At 37.5% G+C, this 19,381-nt stretch overlaps 4 protein-coding genes across 5 annotated transcripts; 1 reads left to right on the top strand and 3 right to left on the bottom strand.

The window, feature by feature from the left end:
- Positions 1-225: 225 nt before the first annotated feature.
- On the bottom strand, positions 226-2,589 carry LOC130740250 (probable polyamine transporter At1g31830). Its single transcript, XM_057592779.1, has 2 exons — positions 2,405-2,589; positions 226-1,947 (listed from the first exon to the last, which is right to left on the bottom strand). Exons 1-2 carry the CDS (start codon positions 2,405-2,407, stop codon positions 493-495), a joined length of 1,458 nt encoding a protein of 485 aa, XP_057448762.1. The 5' UTR covers positions 2,408-2,589; the 3' UTR covers positions 226-492.
- A 3,844-nt stretch (positions 2,590-6,433) lies between these two features.
- Positions 6,434-8,157, top strand: LOC130740253 (acyl-CoA-binding domain-containing protein 1). Its single transcript, XM_057592783.1, has 4 exons — positions 6,434-6,591; positions 7,303-7,420; positions 7,584-7,646; positions 7,924-8,157. Exons 1-4 carry the CDS (start codon positions 6,580-6,582, stop codon positions 8,001-8,003), a joined length of 273 nt encoding a protein of 90 aa, XP_057448766.1. The 5' UTR covers positions 6,434-6,579; the 3' UTR covers positions 8,004-8,157.
- Positions 8,158-9,876: 1,719 nt separating this feature from the next.
- LOC130740252 (RING-H2 finger protein ATL72-like) lies at positions 9,877-11,369 on the bottom strand. The gene has a single exon (XM_057592782.1). It carries the CDS (start codon positions 10,526-10,528, stop codon positions 9,998-10,000), a length of 531 nt encoding a protein of 176 aa, XP_057448765.1. The 5' UTR covers positions 10,529-11,369; the 3' UTR covers positions 9,877-9,997.
- A 141-nt stretch (positions 11,370-11,510) lies between these two features.
- LOC130740251 (uncharacterized) lies at positions 11,511-15,874 on the bottom strand. 2 transcript variants are annotated; one of them, XM_057592781.1, is made up of 4 exons: positions 14,896-15,874; positions 13,221-13,276; positions 12,938-13,127; positions 11,511-12,055 (listed from the first exon to the last, which is right to left on the bottom strand). In XM_057592781.1, the coding sequence occupies exons 1-4, from the start codon at positions 15,547-15,549 to the stop codon at positions 11,705-11,707; spliced, it is 1,251 nt and encodes a 416-aa protein (XP_057448764.1). In that variant the 5' UTR covers positions 15,550-15,874; the 3' UTR covers positions 11,511-11,704. The 2 variants fall into 2 exon arrangements, with proteins under 2 accessions (XP_057448764.1, XP_057448763.1); XM_057592780.1 differs by having other exon boundaries at positions 12,938-13,130; positions 14,896-15,865.
- Positions 15,875-19,381: the final 3,507 nt, after the last annotated feature.

The raw sequence follows: 19,381 nt of genomic DNA on the forward strand, positions 1-19,381 counted from the left end.
ATCACCACCCCATGCCAAAGAGATGGCTTTGAAACTGCAGGTTATTTCCAAATCGCCTAACAATACAGTCCTCACAGTGAAAATCGAACATAAAATTTTATAAGGTGAAGTGATTAGTCCTTGCTAACTGTAACTGAGCCAAAATCTTGTACACCCTTCTAGTGCAATAAACACTGTATTTAAGACATTTTCATGTTGGCAGCTTGAACAATTTGCTGAGCATCATTTTGTGAATGTTCAAAATATATAAAATTTCTGAAAAACAGATTTCATACAGGGAAACCAAACAAATTTATTTCCCAAGACATTCTAAATACTAGCTTCCTAGTTTCTAATTGTCATCTCAACTATAATCAAACAACAAAGACAAACAGCTATAAGTGCCAAAAGCATGGGATACAAACTGCACTTCAAAGATTGAAACTTAACTATTATGCTAAAAACCTTAAAGAGTAGATCTCATTCACATTATTGTTTTTAAACAAGAAAAAATTAAGTCACCAATTGAGAGCCCTCATCATTTATATCAGTGAGCTCAGAATTCTGGGAGAACTTCATCCATCTCTTTTTCTCCGCATATTTGAGACACGGCTGCATCACAAGGCCAATCGCCACAGCAATGAGGCTTATAACCAACACTTTGAGGGTGGAGAAATACAGCACAACACCAATCAGTATTGTAGGAGGGATACACATAAGAACTGCTCCTACTGTCCCTCCTGGTATCTTGTAAGGTCGAGGCGCGTTCGGGTATCTGATCCTCAACAAAATGAATGCATTGAACTCCAGAATCATTCCAAGACAGTACAAGAAATTTTCTGCAGCCACAATTTCTTGAAAACTCAGCCATGACAGTAAGAGAACACCGGAGGCCGAGAAAAGTATTCCGATAAGAGGGGTTCCATGGCGAGACCTTATCTTGAAGAACTCAGGCAACATTCCCCTTTCAGCCATCCCCAGCAGCTGGAAAGAGTCGCTGCTCATTTCAGCAACGAACATTCCCATGTTTGACATTGCTGCAGCAGCCTGAAGCCACCATCTCAGCCATACTCCTCCGATAATCAAAGCAATCTCCGAGAAGTAACCATCAGTCCACAACTCACGCTTGACAGGAACGGCACCGGTACCAATTAGAAGCGGGAAGAAGTATCCCAGAACAACTAGGATCACAGCATAGAACAATGCTTTTGGAAGAGTTTTCTTAGGATTTTCCACTTCTCCAACAAGAGTACTTATGGAGTCCCAATAATTAAGATTCCAGAATAGAGTATTCAAATACAAATTCCAGTCAACATCATGTAGATTTGCCCCTAACCATCTTGAAGGTTCTATGTCTGGAATTGACATAAACCCCATAACCACAAAAGGAAGGAGTGAGAAAATCCCCAAAGCAACAGCAACCCATCCCACAATGATTAAACCCCTATAGTTCAAGTAAGTAAGAATTATTGTAAGACCCCAGGTTGCAAGAACTCTAGGTAAGCCACCACCTACAGCAGGGACTGCTGACTTAAGATAATCAAGAAACAGAACTGGGTACAAAGCATTGTCTATCACCCCACTCAGCCATTTCATCCAACCTTGCTGAAACCCCCAATAAGGACCCAAAGCAGATGAAACCCAAACCACATAACCACTATTTTCAGGGAACATGGTACCCATCTCAGCAGTAATCAAAGCCTCAGGAACACTCCATATGAGTGGGAACAACAAGAAGCCAAGCAGGGACAGCAGAGGACCAGCAGCATGCACAGTATCCTCCACACCAAAAGGACCCCCTGAAACCTCATAGAAGATGAGGAACACAAGAGGAAGAACTGAAACTTTCTTCATGTGATTAGTCTTGGAAGAAGGGAATTCACCAATGGTTACATACTCTTCACCCCTAGTGAACTCCCTCATAGCAAAACAAGCTTGTTGTCTAGTATTAGCTGTAGTCCTCAATTTCTGCAATCAAAAAACCAAAAGCTTATACATACACCAAAAACACAGTTCAAAGATAACATTGCCAAACAAAGGATCAAAGAGTTTCAAGTCTCAAGCTATGAAATAAAAATCAGGAAGACACCACACCAGCTTTGTCAATTTTAGCAGCAAGAGCTCCTTCAATTATTCACAGAATCAACAAAAGGGTACATCACAAAATAAAGTAAAACGAAAACTTCAATTTCAGAGACTGTGATGAATCAAACACATACACAAACCCCAAAAAATAAAACGGATCTTGGACACAGATCTCAAATGACCAATCAGAAATAAGAAGAACAAGCCCCCTCAATCAAATTAACAAACCCCTTTATGGAAAAAACTAAGAAGAAGTTATTAATTCAATGAAAATTGGAACCCCATTAACAGAAAGAAGAAAAGCTGAGAAATGGTAGTGAGAAAAGGTTAGCGAACCAACCATGAAATGTTTGCTTACCCTGTCAGGGTAGAGGAGAGAGCATCCTCCGTGGTGAAAATCGAAGTTGAAGGAAAGCTACCATGTCTGCTACAATGCAAGGTTTCAGCGTGGAAGCGAAGAGGAAGAAGAAGAGGAACTTTTTTATAGAGGAAAACAATTCACGCTAGCTTCGCTTGGATTCAAGTGGGATGAAACAGGTCCCATGAGTAACTTTTATTGTTTTTTGGCTTAATTGCACTTTTGGTCCCCCAACTATTGCCTTCCTGCAAAAATCATCCCTAAACTTCAAAATTAGCAGAAAACGTCCTCCAACTATACATGCCGTTGCACTTTTGGTCTGCCGTTTGCCTTCCGTGAGAAAACTAACGTGAGAAGTTGATGTGACTCCCTCACGCGTGTCTCACATGACTTTCTTTAGAGAGCTTGATGAGTGGACAAGTCACATGCTTCTCATGTGACTCTAAAAGGGGGTAATCATGTCTAATTAGGGTTTGTAATTTCATAACCGTTTGAGCCTTTTAGAGTCACGTGAGAAGTATGTGACTTGTCCAGTCATCAAGCTCTCTAAAGAAAGTCACGGGAGACACACGTGAGGGAGCCACATCAGCTACGCACGTTAATTTTCTCACGGAAGGCAAACGACAGACCAAAAGTGCAACGACATGTATAGTTAGAGGACGTTTTTTGCTAATTTTGAAGTTTGGTGACGGTTTTCGCAGGAAGGCAATAGCTGGGGGACCAAAAGTGCAATTAAGCCTTGTTTTTTTTAAGGTAACTTGAATTGGTTTTTTAACTTCTGTTTTCCTTTATACTAGTAAAACTAATCTCTTATGTCACCGTTAGCTTATTAAGCGATAGAGTGATCGATGAGTTTTTCAATTCACAACATTTGAGATTTTAAGATAAAATAAATTATATTAGACCTAATTTTGTATAGAATCGGTCGAAGAAAGAAAAAATAGGATAAGTGAAAAGAAAATTCTCAAACAAACTCGTCTAGCAAAACTAGTACCTATATAACCTTTGCCGCAAGCAAAAAAACCAAATTAAGAGGGGTCTTGAGCTAGTAAAAACTCTGAAGTGTGACGGGCACCCGCTTTAGTTAGGAAATCTGCTTACTTATCAAATTACTTAAATGAAAAGTGATATACTTCTTTTTATGTTAGCAAAATTGTATCCTTTTCAGAGATTTTATTTATTGCATGTTAATAATAATATTAAATGATAAAAATATAACTATTTATCATTAGATATTTAAGCATTACATTTTCTTTTTATCAGATAGGGTGATTTGGAATGACCTTGTAAATAGATATTTAGGTTTCTTTTCTTTTTGAAAGAAATTTTACTTGTTTCATATGTCAAGCCTTATATAGATCACCAAGAAAGGAAAAGAGATACACTTTATGTTTATTTCTGTACAAGGAAAATAGAAAAGCAACACGACACATCTTTCTCAATAAATTTATCAAATATTCTGAAAACAAAATGTTCATTTCATAGACATCCCAGTTCAAGGGAGGGGCAGATCAGCTTGGAGAAAAATAATTGAGAGTTCAAAGTATGCTGTTTTTTTATAAATAAAAAAATTGCACATTCTAGAGATCCCTGAACTTTTCTCATCCAACCCACATATTCTCTTACTCTTACCACTTCAGCTGTTATTTGAGGACAATCAAAATATGCTTTGATACATAAATTAAAATAGTTTTTTTATGAACAATACACACATATATACACACACATATATATATATCGATAAAAGGGAAAAGAATAAACTAGATTATATACATGAACACTTACAAAACGATATTCAGTAATATGTATGGACCATTATATACAAACATTTAATTGAACAAACAAAATATTTAAATGTAATTCATTATATAAGATTTTTCTAAATTTGAGGGATATGCATTCCTCATTTTCATTCTTATGTAAGCGTTGTCAAATATTAAATTCCTATTATATGATAATAGAGCTTCTAATTTATTTGCATGACTTATACCCTTTTATACATTATAGTTCAAAGGTTAAGGATGTATTTGGTTTCACGTGTGACTGTGTGAGTGCACTTAAGTGTACATTTTCCCGACCAAATTGCTTCAATTCTTATCATTTGAGTACCTCATAGGCTCATACGTACCCCACGTGAGCAAATTGTGTTAAACATGCTCTGAGTTTTCATGATGGCTTGTGCTTTTTTATACTTTAAGTTTGATTATTTGTATAAGTTTGACAACTTTTTCAAGCTTTTGCATATTGTTGTATATCACCACATTTAAAGATGGATCACTTGCTTAAAAAAGCTAAAGAACAACTACCAAAAGCAAATGTTCAAAAGCGTGCTTTCAGTCAATATTGAACTCTTCAACTAATGAATATACACGAATAACATGAGTTAATATGAAATTAACTGGGCAGACTGAATAATATTTACAATTAAACTATAATTAGCTTAGAAATATTAATAAATCCATGCGGAAGAATATAGGTTATGTGAATATGTGAAAAATCACCATTTTTTATTAAAAGCGAAATAGTTTTTTTTTTTCTTAAAGCATTTTGATAGTAATTGCCCCACCAAATAGCAAGTAACCCTGCGTTGCTGTTGCTGTATATCGATGAATAAAGATTTGTTCGCACACTGACACTCAAGTAGTTCAACCGAGATATAAGAACAAAAGAGAAAAATAAGGAAATATAATAAAAAGGAATTGAGAAATAGAAAGAAAAAGTTAGTGGAAATGTAACGAAAGAAAATGTGGTGTGAATGTGTCAAAACTCCGTATTCAAGAAAAATGAATTGAAAAAGTTGAAAAAAGAAGTGAAAAGCAAAATTATATCTTTCATTAAGCGTAAGCAAGAGGTGTACTTTTTTTCATTTTGTAACAAAGTTTGTGGTGTGTATCGTGCTTTGGTATACGGTGGTTTGTACCTGAATCGTGGTCTGGAATTACAGACACGGAGGGGCTGGAAATGCAGGCGCGAGGCATCGGCGTCGTCATCGTCATCGTCATGAGATGGTTGTTGCGTTGCGGTGCGGCGGTTAATGGCGGTGGCAACTACAATTGACTTGGCTATGAGTATGGATCTTCCTCAACTGGAGGGTTTAGATCTTGGGCAGCATTCTCGCTGTACAGAATGTCCGAAGTAATATAAAAGATCGAAAAAGATAAAGCTTCACTGGGAACATTAGTTCATGAATTATGATCAGACACATTGCTTAGGAGGCTTATGAGAGTTGGGATGAAAACATATATCAAGTGACATATATCCAATAGACAAAAACAAACGGGCTTACTCCCCTTGGTCTCATATGTTCAGAGAGCCCTGTTCGAATTGCAGCTAGGCCATGGGCTAACCATTGTATTTGGGCTTCGCCTAAATTGCTAATGAATGATCTTTAATTTTTTTTTGACAGCAATGATCTTTAATCTTTGACACAAAAACAAATAAAAAAATTCATGTCTCTAGCTTCCTATCACATTCTTCAGCATATTTCATGTTGTTAGTTTATTTTTATGAAAGACAAGAAGATTAATTGTATAGATAGGAGGTGCATTATTTAATTTTAAGCCAGCATATATGTGTTTTTCATTGATACTTAAATTTGAATATTGAACATATTAATTATTTAATTTTCAAATGAACTACTTCAATGAAAATTTTAGAACTTTAGTGATATTAATTAATAAACAAAATTATGATCAAAATCAACAAGAGCGGCACAACAGCTAGATATATAACTAAACTTCTTAAACATATAGACATATAGTTCAGTGTTCGAGAATGCATAAGGAAAGGCATACCCCCATTGTGTTAGTAGTAGTAACTGATACATCGTCATCCAATCGAAATTCATTAAATTAAATATTGAATAGATAATGGAATATAACGAAATGTCAAAATTGAATTTAAAGGGAAAATAAACGATAAACCGTTTTACCTACGTTTTGAAAATAAATGGTGAGAGGAATATACTTTGCGTTGCGTTACTGAGACCGTGAGACGCACGTGAAACTGTTCCCACATCCTAGGCCCACACTCTTTGATCCATCCAATGTTTCAATTATAAGTACACCTCGAACGTAACGAAGCTAATCACAATCATCTCATCTACTATAACCACATCCAAATCACTCTCATTCTTCCAACCAAATCAAACAAACACCATGGGTTTGCAGGTTTGTCTCCAAATATCTCTGTGCTCTCTTATGTGTTGTTTGTTTTTCAATTTAGCTTAGATTGTTCTTGCCTTGTGTTTTTTTATTTCATTTCATTTTGTAAAATTTTTGTTGGGATTTTCAGATCCATGCCACTGTTTAATTTTTTCATGGGGTCATGGATTTCTGGTTAATAATAAGGGGGCATTTTTTTATTTGTTTTGATTGGTGGGTGTTTTGTTGAGGTTAACAAATAGATGGGAATTGTGGTAGGAAAGGAATCTATTGATCTGCATGTAGTCTTCAAGATACTGATTAAATTTTTTGAGGGTTTGATTTTCTTTTATGGATAAATGAATGAAAGCAGCTCTCAGATTGGTTAGGGAAATTGTATGTTTCAGTGATTCTGGTTATATTAAAAAATGATTTAATCAACTGTTTGATTAAATTATGGACAGAACCCAGTTGTTCAAATAATGTGATTAGCCCATTCTTTTACCTCTGTGAAATCAAAATTCATCAATACTACTACATGCTTAATATCAGGCAGTGGTGTGAAATCTGTTTTCTGTAGTGAACATGGATTGTTCTTAGAGCAGTTTAATCTGTATAGGAGTCTTATATTTGCTTATGAATATGTTCTGAATTTTGAACTGATTTTTATTCTTCTATACTGTGCTTTTAAAGAATGACAGTTTAAGCATCACACACTCCTTAATTGATGTCTTGCAGGAGGATTTTGATCAGTATGCTGTGAAAGCCAAGACTCTGCCAGACAGTACATCTAATGAAAGCAAACTTATTCTCTATGGATTGTTCAAGCAAGCCACTGTTGGACCTGTCAACACCAGTAAGAGTGCTCTTCTCTTAACCAATAGTATTCAAATCATTGTTTTTGACTGTTGAGTTCTCTTTATTACCTTACCTCAATAAGGGGTGAGATTTTTTAATCCTTCATGCTCCAGATATTCTTAAGGCTTCTCCTTGTTCATGAATTTGTATATGATTTATAGGCCGTCCTGGGATGTTCAACCCGAGGGACAGAGCTAAATGGGATGCATGGAAGAATGTTGAAGGTGAGAAAACAAAATTCAGTTTCAAGTGTCCTGCAAGTGTGTGTGTTCAACAGGATTTCACAAAAAACCACTTTTTTCACAAATGTATCCAAGCATAAAGCACTTCATTTTCAACTCATTTTTACTGTAATCAATTTTGTCAAAGTCAATTTTATTCCAAATCAATTGTGAAAACGATGATCCAAACACACTTTTCTATTAGACCGCAATGATCAATTTCTTTTTCCTTTTGGTACTTTAATGTTTTCTCATATACATAGAAATCTCTTTTTGCCAGGGAAATCCAAGGAGGAAGCAATGAACGATTACATCACAAAAGTGAAACAGCTGCTGGAAGAAGCCGGCTTGGCTGCTTGATAATATTGTGTCATGTGTTATTTTGTGATTCTGTTCCAAGAGTTTCAATGTGTTTGGAAATAAAACAATTGCAGTATTTGATGTTTGATCTAAAACTCTAATGTAAGATCTTATTTATTGGTGATGAGTTAGATATGTTGCTGCTTTGAGTTCAGTTAACTGTATCACTATTGAAAATGTTTGTAGACAAATGTTATGGACAAAGAGGCTTGATTGCCCATACTTCATGTTTGTCATTCCAATGGAAAAAATGACAAACTGTCTCACATAGGGTTGAGAAAACCGAAGTTTGTTGGCCTTTGGTTATCGGCATTTAACAAACGGGCTCAATGTGGTATAATTAGAACCATTTCAACTTTTGACTTCATTGCTTGATCTGACAATTTCATTTTCAACTCTCAATTGATATGAATTTGAATTTCATAAGATGTCTGAGTTTGGTTGACTATGTAGCTGCAGTGCTCTTATATTAGAAGAAAATAAGAAGTAGACTTATGTTTACTTGTGCCCGTAACTCAGAAATAGTACATGTTTATTTTTACTAACCACAATTGATGGTGGCATGAATGCTGTATATGGTGCTTGTGCTCATTTCTTCAGAATATAGCAGTTCGAACTTGTGGTTGTGTGTATCTCCGGCAAATACCACTATACACGAGTAGAATAAGTTGGTCATTTTTCCCCTTTCTCACCATCATGGTTTATAGCCACCCCCAACAGCCATCCCAACCACTTAACACCGGTTCTTAGCACTTGTTAATTTCTTCACCAATGTTGTTGCTAGACACGCTCTACCACCATATCAGCGCAACCTCCACTACGCCCCACTACCATTACCCAACTCCCTCCCCTCAACCGTACAACTCAATACTTTCCACTATATCAATCGTTTGAGACTAGCCACTGGCATCCTCCTCTACAACGTTGAATCTTCTACTTCCATTGATTCAAGGCGCCCACCACTGCCACTATCTCTCAATACCATTCACCATTGCTACTTAATGCCCTCCACCATATTTTCCGTCTGACATCCCTTTCACCGTGAGAGACTGACACCATTGTCATTTGGTACCCTCGTCCTCCACCACCACCATTTCCACACAGCATCCACAATCATCGAACCTAACACTCTCCAAGGCTACAGCCATTTGTACATTCCACCACCCCCACCTGACAGCCTTTACACATTGCCTTCTATTGCCACCACCACTACTACCATTGCCTATCATCCTTTACTATTGTCATTGTTGTTCATCACCCTCCACCACCACTATCTTTCATTACCCTCCACTGTCATTTCCACCAAGAAGGGTAATTTTGTAATTTGCATACTACAACCATCTGGATGAGGTTTGACAAAATGTTGAATTTTGGTCCAACAATTTTGTTTCATTATAATCTACCCCATTCTCTAGACATTGCATGAGCTTTGTCTTAAATGCAACCAGTATCCATACCAATATTTATGGGGCTCCTTTTCTTCACATGTTCAGTGATAAATCATGCAGGCCCTATGTTGTTGGGTACAATTTGCTAGATAGATCGTGTGTTGTCGTTTCAAATGGAAGGGCATGCAATAGTTGTTGGCAAAGTTAGGCTCTAACGTGTACAACCAAAGATGGAACTATTCAGAATCCACATGGCCTTACATAATAGCTATAATTTCCCTCACGAGCGACCACCTAATTTGATTTCATATACACACGAGGTGTCAACTTGAAAGCTGCAATAATATCTCACGTGCCTGCCCCACCTTTTCTTAGTAACTGATAGCTGATTTCATATACTGACTTATTGATCATATCTCTAGTTAATGCGAGACTTTATCATCTAAACAAAAGATGTTATGAATTATGATTGCTAAGAAGTATGTGAGCACACTATTACGAAAGTATGGAATCAAAGAAATGGCGCTCCAACCATGTAAAAAATTACATTAGCAAGCATATACATGTGTTTGCACTTGAAGGTTTGTCTCCTTAAAACTTAGCACTTCACCATCTTACCAACCCATTGTAGAGGACACCAACTGGTTGCATATCTATGCTGTGATGTGGCGCATTCAGTGACGGAGAAGGGGTAGCAGTAGCACTGGCGCGGCAAATGGGGCAACTTGAATGGGAATGGAGCCACGTATCAATGCACGGTACGTGGAAAGAGTGCAAGCACTCCGGCAACGTCCTCAGCTCCTCACCATCCTCGAAATCTCCCAAGCACACTGCACATGTGTCGCTTTCAAGATCATCAACGTCGTCACCGTCATCTGCTTCAACCTTCTTCTTGTGATACTTGTGTATTGGAATCAAGTGTGCCATTGAGGAGGACGCGTCGCTTTGGTCGAGGTTCAGCGTTTGAGCCGCCACATCAGGCTGCTGTTCTGGTGGGTTTTGGTTTGTGATGCGTTGGTGGAACATGCATATGGTTATGACATGGTAGGTTGAGACAACAAAAGCTGCTGAACCCATGGCAATAAGAAGGACGACAACGTTGTTTGACAAAGGATGATGACCATCGTCATCCGCCATGGATTAAAGATCATGTGACGATGCCAAAAAGAAATGGTGGCAATGTTCTTGATTAAGTCTTATAAGAAGTAACAGTGCCGGCCAAATATGACAAGCATATATTATGTCAATTAATCTACATGTATGGACGGTGAATGCAAGAACATTGTTACTATTATTTAACCTCTTCTGATTAAACATTTTTGTTCTTATTGATTTTGTCAACAGACTCAAGACAAATAAAAAATGGGATTTAATACAATTAATGACAGTGAACCAAATAAACAGACAAACAATAATGCCCTCTAATGCATACATAATGAACAATGTAAAGAAAATAATTTCATAAATAAGAACTGAAGGTAAAGCATTCAAACCCATTATGGTGTAGATTCATAAAATCATAGGTATGCAGTTTTTAAACTTGAAGTAAATATCTGTGCATAGCACAAATAGAATCCAACGATTTCCATGTATATGAGACAGTGCAATAATATTTCTCAGCATGGATGGAAACATGTCAGATTCACCTGGTTCTGCATTAACTCTCAACATGTGGCACACAGGAAATAAAATTAGAGCTAAGTTAACTGCTGTAGCAGAGTTTTCAAGTTTCAACTAATCAATGAAATTGAATGCGGAGTGAAAGAGGAAAATTACTTATCTTTTGCTAAAACTTAAAACCCATATCAAAATGCATTGATTATCACCATTTATATGATTTTAAAAGCACAAAGGACGTTTCCACAAATTAATACAATATAACTGCATTGGGCCTTGTCATTATAAGGACAATAGATTATGAGACAAAAAGAAGACAAGTGAAGAATGGATGAAGAAACATAGAAAGACAGACAGGACACATAAACAAATTAAGAAAAAGAGGGGATGTGTGCAGGTGTTTCTTTTTTTATTTGAAATGTGGAAAATATTAACTGATATTCTTGATTCTCAACTGTTACCTAGTTAAATTTGAGTAGTTTCATCTGCAGAAGGACATGCATTTATGAAGCTCATGGGGGTGAAGACTGAAGAAGAGCATATTTAAGATACCAATACAAGCAGAAGTGGTATATGGTTTCACATTGATATCCAACTACCACTTTCGTGTATTGAAACAATATACATACATACCAAAACAGATAATTTGTTAGGCTGAGAAGTGAGGCTGAGTTGTTCCTACCAGCTTCTCAGATTCTATTGAACAAAAGGATACCTAGAAATATAATATTCTCTTACACGAGAAGCGCCATCCCTTGCCAGAATCCCCTCGAGATCGCCAATGATTCTGGCCAACCATATCTCCAAATTTCGCTGGAGATCTTTGAAGTTGTTCCTTATGGAGTCCAGAGACCGTCTTGTGGTAGGCGTGGCCTCACTTTTTAACTCATCCCTATAAAGGCTCTTCCCAATTTCTGTTTGCAGTGCCATTAGTTTCTGGCCAGTCTCAGATGCACCCTGTTGAAGCCGAAATGCTTCCAGTAAAAACTCTGTTTGAGTTTGTGTTCGAAATTCTGAACTGAGAGAGGGTTCAGAGGGATCACTGGCCTGCTCAAAAAGAAAGGAGATGTAAGGACCAAGAATGCAAACGGTCTCCAAGTTGAAGTTTAGCAAGATGAAACAATAAAATAAAAATGTCAGCAGAAGCAGGCTTTGTTTGGGTGAAACATACATGCAAAGTAGTTATTGCCCCTTCCTAACATAAACTTCAAACTGAACTTTCTCCAGAACACATTAGATTAGTATATCCACATACATAAAGAAGGTACTAATATCATATTTTCAGTGCTTATTACACTCTTGGCTCATGATATTGCATCATGCTTGCATGAATTACTTGATTGTGATTCAGTTGTTGGCCTAAGTTTCAAGCACAACACAATACTATAAATAATGCAAGCGATCATTTCTCATCTCCCGGGATGAAACAGCAGATAGAGGTACACAAAAACACAAGGTAACGGTTTAAACAGATGATCAGTTGGCATTAAGCTTCCCAAACCCCACAAACAACCATTGTAGGTTTACCCCAATATACAACACATGGAATAAAAATGGCATCCATGCACCACAACCATCAATTTGGGAACAATGATCAATCCACTACTTGCTTAACATAACAGACAATTTATGAACAGAGCATCACCATAATTTATCATTATCCAGACTCCATAGAGGTTTACAGGACATTGACCAATTGAGAAAATGTACTGATGAAGTTTATTGCAAGACTGTTGACATAACACTTTTTACAATTCAATTGACATCAAAAGACATATTACAAATATAGATATCTTAAGATAATTGGAGGTTGTTGAAGTATTTTTAGCAAGAGTGAAAAAGAAAAAACTAGGATTCCAATTTATGGATTTATCACAATTTGCAAGGTTAACAAAACACAAAAGAAGCAAGGGAACATGAGTTACTTACTATTCGTCTACATAAATCGTCAATTTTTTCTGAAAGTGCTTGATATCTCTTTGCCTGCTTCTTTATTAAGGGTGCCACCTTGGATAGATCACTCTTAGCAAATTTCTCCAGGTTCAACAATTCGTGTTCTAGTAATTTAAGTTTAGAGGAAACTCCAGCTGAATCACCATCTACCTTCCAGGGAGACTCCCTTCTGGGAGAAAAAAAAATTACTTCTTATTCAGTTGGGGATTAATGCCAAATGATACAGAAAATATCTACATTTAGATTACCAATTATTTACCTTGCAACAAATTGTTTCGCGCTATACATTGATTCAAGTGACTCATGCTGTACATCCTGCAAGAGTAAACATTTAAAGATCAGAAACTGACAATAATGTTTGGTTGACAAATGACAAGTAGACTAGTTGCGCATATGATGCAAAGTAAATTACATAGATAAAACACAACAACAACATTGTGACTTTCATTTCAGGGGGAATATATACTGAAATGTGAAGTCAAATGACCTTAGGTTAGAGTGGCACTAGTTAAAGCATGTATCCTTGTCTTATGCCTTTTAACTTTTTAGGCAGAGTAGTTCTTTGATAACTTCCAAAAGCAAGTATTAGGAATGGAGGTGATTACTAATCTGCAATGTCAAATGGTTGAAGGGTGGTCGATGGATTATAACAAATACCTAATTTGCTAAGGAAATCCCTTCAGATTAATTCGTTGGTTGATGCTTCTAAGAAAAGTCATTTTTCATATACAAACTAACATTAGTGCTCTAGGGGCATTTCAACCAAGATAACAAGGAGTATAGAAACATGAAATTACCCACTTTATGGACAGGTAACAAAGGAAAAAAAAATCAAATTGACCAGAGAAATCAACTACAGAACCAATTATATCAATGCGGTAAGAAGAGAAGACTCATTTCCCCCTGGTGGATGCTTTATGAATATTGTTATTCTTTACTTTATGTGTTTTCTTGCTTTAAGAGGAAAAGAATGCAAGAAACTGGTATTAGCAAGCAAAAAGCAAGATGTTTATCCATCTCAACCATTACATACTAACACACTCCAACATCAATGGCTTAAGCAATTAGCAACCATGTCACTGATAAACAAACAACCGGAGGGCAATGCTCCTAGATGTCAGCACCGGATAAGAATAGTGACCAATCCCTGCTGAAATTGAAGTGGACCATGCATAAAAGCAATATAACATCCAACACGGGACAAATTGCAAACAGACAAATAACAAGTGAAACGATGCATGCATGGCTCCACCACTATGAACCTAACAAACACCATCTAAACTCCAAAGTTAAAAAAAATATAAAAACTCTCATACCCCAGTTTCCATTAAAATACCATTTCTTTTCATCATACAAAGCCAGCCCTACCGTACGAATCTCCAAAAGTTCTATACATTTAACATTGGAAATTGAGTAAAAAGTAGAGCGGTAAAAGAACAAGGAAACAAGGTCCAGACTCTGAGTAGGGGTTTCTTTAACCAGAAACCTAAAAAGCTGGTGACCCTTTTGAAAAAGAATCAAAACTTTTCACCACAAATCATAATTAATTTATGCTAAATTGTCATTTACCAACCACTTTATATTAAAAAATGCACTTTAGGCCCCGTTTGGAAAAGCTTATTTGAGCTTATGTAACATAAGCGCTTAAGCTTAAGCTAGTGTTTGGGATAGCTTATGAAAAATAGCTTATGTTTAGCATATTTTCATAAGCTATTCAGGAAAGCTTATGAAAAAAAGCTTATGTTTATATATAGTTTATTTTCAATAAAACTTTTAAAACAACTTATAAATAAGCTCTTATTACATAATGGTTGCTAATTTGGGTTGACAGTAACAGAATCAAAATGTAAGTAAAGAGAGCTCAAAAAAGGTAATGGCAGTGAAACATGATGCAGTAATTATCAATTTTTTGGTTGAAGATTCCAGAATGAAACCTGCCAGAGTGAAGCTTTTTCTGCCCAGAATTTGGAAGCAGAAGCCATGAACTCAGCATCAAACCCATTATTATCAACTAGGTGCTGAGACTGAGACTGAGAGTGGTGGTGTTTGTGTTCATAGATAACCTCCACTCCCTCTTCCTCCACATTCCTGGTGGTCCCCACCTCCTCCTCTTCCTGCTCATTGTGAAACCACTCCTGATTCTTCTTCCCACCATAGTGGTCCCTACTCTGGCAACCACCCAACCCTTCCTCATGAATCCTCCTCGACATGAACTCAATCATCTCGTCTCTCTCCGCCACCTCGCGCTCGAGCTCCTCCGCCCTGGCTCTGGACTCCTCCGCCGCGGCCCTGAGGCGCGCGATCTCCTCCCCCGCCGCGTCGATCCGGCGTAGCAGGCGCTTCTCCTCGTCGCGCCAGGCGTTGCGGTGGGAGGCGAAGATCTCGGCGACTCTGGCGTTGGCCTTGGAATCCTCCCGGCGGCGGGAGCGCATCTGGGACAGCTCCTCCTCGGCGCGCGTGAGGTCACGCGCCTTGGTGCGGAGGTTGGTGGGGAGTAGGGCGAGGAAGACGGAGAAGCTGAGGCCAATGTAGGAACGGAGGAGGTGAGCGTCATCTTGTTGTTCTTGGTCTGCTGCTGCTGTTGCCATTGCAATGGCAGAGGGAAGAGAGAGAGGTGTTTTTGGTGAGGGAGTGTTGTGGTCACAGAAGGAAAAGGCAACAACAGGTTTTTAAAAGTAGTGTGTTTTTTGGAGTTTGAGAAGTTTAGGAAACAGGGAGATAGAAGAACTGTGTGTGTCCTTTCTTTGTCGTTTGCTAGTGGGAGCTGGCGTCTGCATATATTGGGATTCTCTTTGCTGTTTAATTACAAGATGCCTCTCTTCATCATAGATGTGTATCTGAGTAGTATCAAGGTCGATGGTTGATTTGATCATATTTAATGATTTCATGTGTCGAAAGTCTTCATAAAAATGTAGTGATCAGGTGGTGTGTTTCTTTGGTGGAGAGTTAGATCAGTTGTGGTGCAAGAATTTGAAAGGTTTTTGTTTGATATGAACTCACACTTAAGTAGAGATTATTGTGATATTAAGTGTGAGGAAGTCTTACATTTAATGAATAAGAAAGCGCTTGATGTTGACTTGCACTTGATGAAGAAATTGTTAAGATATTAGGTGTGAGACCGGTCTTGGGCTTAGGAGGGTGGTTTTTTAATCTGCTTGTGTAGTGCTTGTTAATTCATGGCACAATTGGGTTAGGAGGTTTCTTATTTTACGTCAGTTATACGTGATTGTAAGGTTCTAGCGTCGTACTTTGAGTCTTTTTTTTTGCTAGGAAAACGGGTAATCAGACAACTGATTTTGTTGCAAAATTGTCTTATGATTAACCTGATGTTGTCTAGGTAAATGATGCTCGCCCGGGTTTAGTTGCTTTCCTTCATACGGATATATTGAGTGTTTATGCTGCTTAATATAATTTCGTTTCATCTAAAAAACCTAAAAAAGTGAGATTGAAATACTAAAAAACCTAAAAAAGTGTTAAGCAATAGGTGATATAAAATAAAAAATCGTGGTAAATTTCAATCATCTTTTGACTCAACATGTTCATCTCATCATGACTCAAAAGTGTTAAGCAATAAGTGCAAAGGAGGATGGTTGGTCGTATTTGAGTTCTATTAGAGCATCTCCAACGCTAGTTCTTATTTATTAGTTCTTAGCACTATTCATGTGGGTCCGTATTGCCACATGTGTTTAAGCAACTCTCAATCAATTTTGCTCCAACCATGAGTTCTTAGTTCTTACCACTATCCATTTGGTCTCACAACCACATTATTTATACTTTCTATTTTCATGAAGTAATAAAACAAAACTCATAAAGTAATAAAGTAATTTGGATGAGAGAAAAATAATTAATATTTTAAGCTAAGAAGTCAAAAAGCAAAACTTCTTATATAAAAAATGAGTTCTTAGTTTTAAGAACTAAGGAGTCCATGTCAGCACTTCCAATGGTAAAGTTCTTAGTTCTTACTCCCTCTGTCCCTAATTATAAGCTAAAGTTGTAAAAATCACACTTATTAAGAAAGCCGTAATTGATGCATTGGTTTTCAAAGAAAGTCTTAACTCTAAAATAAGAACTAAAAACCTTGCATTGGATATGCTTTAGACCATCTCCAATGGTTTCAACATTCAACTGTTGGGTCCAGGTGGGCCAGCATCCTGCCTGCAGGTAGCATTCGAAACGGGGCGATGTCTGCTACGCTAAAAGAAATAATGTTGCGCCCTCACTAACACCAATTGGTTTTGGCGTAGTGGTAAGCGCGTGATCCTACAAGTGGTATCAGAGCCAGGTCCCGTGTTCGAATCCCACGGAAGGCATGCTGTGCGGTCCAGGTGGGCCAGCATCCTGCCTGCAGGTAGCATTCGAAACGGGGCGCTGTCTGCTACGCTATAAGAAATAACGTTGCGCCCTCACTAACACCAATTGGTTTTGGCGTAGTGGTAAGCGCGTGATCCTACATCAACACCCTCATTCCTCCACTTTTTCCCTTCCCAACACTCAACATCACCTTCTCTCTCCAGTTCAACACTTCATTCAACTTTTACCCACTCCAATGGGTTTTTATTCAACTTTAGTAGTTGGGAAACTGATTTGGATGTGGATAATTGTTGGGAATTTGGTTAGAAGAATTTTGGGGGTTGAAATGGTACTTGTTGGGATCCATTTCAAAGCAAAGGGGATAATAAAAAGATAATAAGATGAATAAGATGATGGAAAACTTGATTTTTTTTCTGTGTCCAAATCAAACGAACCAAGTCTCTATTTATAGAGAAAAAAAAATTATATTTTTAATTTTTTTTTTGAATGAAATAATTGAGTTGGAAAGATTAGAATAAACGAAAATCGTCCGGACCAATAAAACTCTGCCACGTGTCCCACTGCAGACCATCTCTCTCTCCTCTGACGCGTGCGTGGCACGCGCCTGTCGGTGCCCAACCGATGCGTGCCACGCGTCCCACTTCCGGAGCCGCTGGGTCCCACACGCTGCCAAACCTGCAGCGTTACGCGCCTGACGGACACCAACCAGGGCGTGCCACGTGTCTCCGGACGCAGGTTTCAACTCTGTTTAATTTTTTCAACTCCTCTCTCCCCCTTTCAACTTTCAACACTTCAATTCAACACCATTACACACCCCTTTCAACATTAATCACCCACATTTCAACACCATTGGAGTTAGTCTTAGTGATTGTCGTTTATTGAGTTATGCTTTTGATTCAATTTCTGTTATGTTTGTTCGCCGTAAGGGCAATGCGGTGACAGATTTTTTGGCTAAGAACGCGGAAGCTTATACCGACATGGTATGGGTGGAAGAGGTCCCTTTAGCCGCCGCACCGCTTATTGATGCTGATGTAATGAACCTTTTGCCGGCTGACCTTTAATATATTTGCAGTTGAATTTCAAAAAAAAAAAACATTATCACGGTTATTTATCATGCATCCAATATGCACTATATTGTCATTCAAATTTACCTATCATAATTGATTTATATTTCCCCTTAAGGGGAACCAAACACACTGATAAATGTGGCTAACATTGACCTCAATCCGTATTGAACACACACGGAGTCATCAACAAAATAAAAGGGTCACGGGAACAATTTTGAAGCATTGGATTGGAGGAATTGCCCAAAGAACTGGATAAGCTTGTCTTAGCAGTATTAGAAGGAGCTAACCATGTTTGGAATAGGATGATTATCTGCCTCCATTATTTGTACCAGGAGCTTTTCAATGGAAACAAGCTAGAGAACAGAGGACAAACCAAAAAGCTGAAAGGGAAAGAAGAGAAGACATAGCTTGATTGGTCAAGTCATAGCCTCATAGATCCTCCTTTTATTTCGCTTCGCCGGCTTGCTTTTTCTTGGTTACAAATTACTTACTCAAATTTACAATTCCTTTCATGCAAGAGGAAATGATAAAAATAGAATAAATAAGGGTAAAATATACTTGCTCTCTTAAAAAATTATCACAACAACATTCAACCAAAATCCACATTTCTTGTAACTCTCTCTATCAATTTAATTGTGTATTGGTAAATGTTAACGGAATATTTAGTTTCATTATATAGGCAAATTAGTCATTAAAAGTGTTGAACATTCACAATTTTGTTATAGAAAAATAATTGACTTCAAGTGTATTTGTAAACACTTTTTCTCAAGTTGACTCATATTCCTTTTCTTTTTAATTTGGAGGGCTTTAGCCAATAATGATTCTTTCACACCTCTAAGAGAGGTGAAATGAGGTGAAATGAAGAGAGAGATAGGAAGAAAAGAAAAAGTAAGAGAGAGAAAATATGAGATGTGATAGATGATAAGAGGAGAGAGATAGAAATAAAAATAGGTGGAAATGAAGTGTTTAAAAAATGAGGTGTGTACGTATCATTACTCGGCTTTAGCCCAAAGTTGACTTATATTCCAAAGTCACATTTGTG

Source organism: Lotus japonicus, chromosome 2 (assembly GCF_012489685.1).
Source record: "Lotus japonicus ecotype B-129 chromosome 2, LjGifu_v1.2".
Classification (NCBI taxonomy): domain Eukaryota; kingdom Viridiplantae; phylum Streptophyta; class Magnoliopsida; order Fabales; family Fabaceae; genus Lotus; species Lotus japonicus.

Excerpts from the sequence above, each read along its gene's own strand:
- LOC130740251 (XM_057592780.1), bottom strand. The coding sequence starts at position 15,549 with ATGGCAACAGCAGCAGCAGACCAAGAACAACAAGATGACGCTCACCTC. Across the intron at positions 13,277-14,895 it reads AAAAAGCTTCACTCTGGCAG|GATGTACAGCATGAGTCACT; the intron begins GTTTCATTCTGG and ends TTACTCTTGCAG. Across the intron at positions 13,131-13,220 it reads GCGAAACAATTTGTTGCAAG|AAGGGAGTCTCCCTGGAAGG; the intron begins GTAAATAATTGG and ends TTTTTCTCCCAG.
- LOC130740252 (XM_057592782.1), bottom strand. The coding sequence starts at position 10,528 with ATGGCGGATGACGATGGTCATCATCCTTTGTCAAACAACGTTGTCGTC.
- LOC130740253 (XM_057592783.1), top strand. Across the intron at positions 7,421-7,583 it reads TGTTGGACCTGTCAACACCA|GCCGTCCTGGGATGTTCAAC; the intron begins GTAAGAGTGCTC and ends TATGATTTATAG. Across the intron at positions 7,647-7,923 it reads TGCATGGAAGAATGTTGAAG|GGAAATCCAAGGAGGAAGCA; the intron begins GTGAGAAAACAA and ends TCTTTTTGCCAG.